The sequence below is a fragment of the Miscanthus floridulus genome, chromosome 8, assembly GCF_019320115.1.
Source record: "Miscanthus floridulus cultivar M001 chromosome 8, ASM1932011v1, whole genome shotgun sequence".
Taxonomy (NCBI): domain Eukaryota; kingdom Viridiplantae; phylum Streptophyta; class Magnoliopsida; order Poales; family Poaceae; genus Miscanthus; species Miscanthus floridulus.
Window position 1 is genome coordinate 20,145,731 of NC_089587.1, and position 3,609 is coordinate 20,149,339.

Consider the following 3,609-nt stretch of genomic DNA (forward strand, 5'->3'; position numbering starts at 1 on the left):
CCATTAAAAGCATCATATGGCAAATAATTCACTTAGACTTGAAGTACTCTAGCCACTCTTAATAATTCACAAACACATATATATTTGTGAACTATTAGAGACTACACATGTCAAGTGGCTAGCTAGCAAGGGTTAGGTACTAGTTACCGAGGTGAATATGAAGTTTGAAGTATTTCCATTGATTCATCTTTGGGTCAACCATATAAGAATATGCAATGTGAATTGATTGATAGCTTGAGTGGATATTTTCAATCAACTTGCTCAAGCACTCCAAAGCTTCATATCACCTTCAAGTACCTACAACACTTACTAAGCACAATTTGGTACCCAAACTATGTTGGGTCCATTATGGTTAGTCACAAGAGACTTAGGCACCCAAATGGCTTGTGTGCTAGCACATGGTGAACCAATCACCTTTCTAGCACAAGTGTCATTTTTGGGCCTCCTAAGCATATTTAAATCAATTGACAAGTTGAGCTTAGAAGTGTTACCCATGGGACAATCCTTACTTAAATGTCCCTTTCCTTTGCAAGTGTAGCATAGGCGGTTCTTGCTCTTTCTAGCCTTCTCTTCTTGCACTTTGCTTGCTACCTTACTAATGAACCTCTTTGTTGATGATGACAAGCCTTCACTTTTCTTATTAGGACATGAGCCAATTTCATGTCCCTTCTCATGACAACCATAACACTTCCTCTTGCTTCTTCTTGTCTTGTTCTTTGGAAGTGTGGCTTGATCATCGACCTTGTTGGAACACATAGAAGCATTGTGTCCCATGTTGGAGAACTTGACATGAGCCATCTTCTTCTTCTCTTGGATCTTGCTCATGCCCTTCTCTTCTTTCTTCAAGGGGCAATCTCTGACATGGTGACCATCTTTCTTGCACTTGAAGCAAGTGATGAGAGTCTTCTTTGATTGACGTTGCACCTTGATGGCCTTGGGAACTTTCCTGTTCTGTCTAGGTGCGGCACTGCCACCCTTGGGGTGCGACACTGCCACAGTCTGTGCAGCTGGCTGAACTACTACATTCTGGACAGATTGCACTTCTTTAAGTATCTCCTTCACTTTGCCATTGTTGGACTTGTAACCCTTTTGATATGGCTTGATGCATGCATCGGTTGATCCCTTCTCAAGCTTCTTCACCATGTCTTCATGGTTATCTTGAGAAGGTTGAGCATTGCACTTGCCCTTCCATTGAATCAAGTCCCTTTTTAGCATTTCAACTTTTTCCTTGAGCTGTTCGTTTTCTTTTGCAATGAAATCATCACAAGTTTCTACAATTACATGCTCAACGGAAGGTTGGCTTGCTTGAGAGCAACACTTGTTAGCACATAATAAAATAGATGAAACTTGTGTATATGTGCATTTGTGAGTGTGAGGTTGGTATGATTTTACCATTGTTACCACAACCTCATGAGCCACTTCTAGCATGAGATGAGACTCCATAAGCTTCTCATGAGAGCACAAAAGCCCATCATGACTTTCTTGCAAAGTCTCATTTTTGCTAGTAAGCCTTTCCAACTTGTCTTTGAGCATATAATTCTGATCTTCTAATTGAGCAACACAAGATAGAGAGTTAATAGTATGAATTTGCTCAATTAATAAGTTTTTATACCTTTGGACCAAGCTAGCAAGAGAGCACTTAAGCTTTTCATGCTTTTTGGTCAACTTCTCCAAGCATTTGATCTTTTCAACGAGAAGCTCTTTTTGCTTGTAGAGATCTTCTTCTTGCTCTTGAATCTTCTCTATGAACTTGATCACTATCAACTTGTCTTTCTTACTTAGACGTGCAAGGTGTTGATTGATCTCATCATCATCACTACCACTGTCACTGTCACTGTCACTCTCACTCTCACTTGCCACTTTCTTCTATTTCTTTGCCATGAGACCGATATGTGAAGTGGTATAGAGAGTTGAGCTTCTTGGTAAGGTGGATTCATCATTTGGCTTCCACTGATCACAAGCTTCTTCTTCCTTCAAAATGTTAGTCTCACAAGAACTAAAGAAAGTAGAAGTACCACATGTAAAAATATTGTTCTCACCAACTATTTCATTACCATCCAATAAGTCATATGTTGGCGAGGAAGTGGATGTAGCATGATCAAATAGGCCTTTTGAGAGAATCACTTGAGGCTCATCATTTGTTGATGAAGTTGAGCATTCCTCAAGTGGTTTTTCCAATGAGAGGTTGCTCTCTTCACATTTGGAGTTGCCATACATTTCCTTGAGCGTGGTCCAAATGATATGAGCATCACCAAGTGGTTTACCATCTCCAAATATGACAGCATCAAGTACATCTTCACTCAAAGCACTAAATAAGACATTAGCAGCTTGAGCATTGAGTTGTAAGCATTTCACTTCCTCTCTAGATAAGTAGATCAAATCATCATGAGGAGGTGAAATGCTCACATCTACAATCTGCTCTATTTGAGGACCCATGGTCCTAAAAACATCAAGCACACTAGCAGACCAAGATGTATAATTTGAGCCATCTAAAAGTAAAAGTTCTAGAGATACCTCCTCACTTGTCGACATCGTTCTCTCAAGGCGGTTAAGCCCAAAATTGAGAGCCAGTCTCTGATACCAATTGAAAGGACCTTCATGTGGCCTAGGAGGCCTAGAGGGGGGGTGAATAGGCCTGTAAAAATTCAACTCGAAACTCTATTAGAACAGAGGGCGACACTGCCGGCCTTATAGGGCGGCACTGCCACTCTTCAAAAATAAAGCAGATAGTGTTGAGATTTCATAAATAGTAACCTAACCCTCTCAACTGCTCAATCCTACAACAGAAAGATAAAATTTAGTTCGAAGACTGGATACCATAGAAATCTCACACAAGAGAGGATCGAGCTACCAAACCCTAACAACAGCTAGCAAAGAGCTAAACTAGCAAGAACACAAAGTGAAGCACATGAGACACAAAATTTATCTCGTGGTTCAGCTCGCCACCAAGGCTTGCCTAAGTCCACATTGTTGAGGCATCCACAAAAGGATTGGCTCACCACCAAGGCTTGCCTTGCCCTCGTTCTCAAATCAAGAGAATGAACTCTTGAAGTGAGGGGTAATTTCTTAGCTGTAGGATGAGGTTACAAACCTCCCAAGGTTGCCACACGAGTTAGCAAGCACAAGGGTGACGCCTAGCTGGCTAGGAGCAAGCTTCAAGAGTAACAAACCCTAGAACCACCAGCCAAACGTGAACCAAATGATCTTAGACTTTGAGAATCAGTGGATCTTCTCTCCAATTAAGTTTTGCTGCCTTTTCTCTCAAGTTTTGATGGTTGGAATCAAAGATTTGCTTGTGGGATGAAGGAGCAACAATGGAGGAGAGAGAGGTGAGCTTTGGTCTGTTTAGTTTCGAACTGAACCGTTGGAGAAGAAGGTTCTCCATTGTGGGCCGGCCCAAATGGTATTTATACCTCTTGGGTCCCAATGGTCGTTTATGGGCGGCACTGCCGCCCTAGCCAAAACAGGTAGAATCAGGAGATTTTTAGCTGGCTGCTTTGGCTGGGTAAGAGGATATAGATTTGTAGTTTTGAGCATCTGGTTGCATAATTGACCAACTGTACTAGAATCCCTCTTTATATTATGGCTTTTCCTAAACTCAAATTCAAA

The 3,609-nt window shown here is 41.3% G+C and overlaps 1 protein-coding gene across 1 annotated transcript; it reads right to left on the minus strand.

Annotated features, from left to right (window-relative positions):
- Positions 1-309: 309 nt before the first annotated feature.
- Positions 310-2,532, minus strand: LOC136468659 (uncharacterized). The gene is made up of 2 exons (XM_066467149.1): positions 1,879-2,532; positions 310-1,185 (listed from the first exon to the last, which is right to left on the minus strand). Exons 1-2 carry the CDS (start codon positions 2,530-2,532, stop codon positions 310-312), a joined length of 1,530 nt encoding a protein of 509 aa, XP_066323246.1.
- Between the last annotated feature and the right edge of the window lie 1,077 nt (positions 2,533-3,609).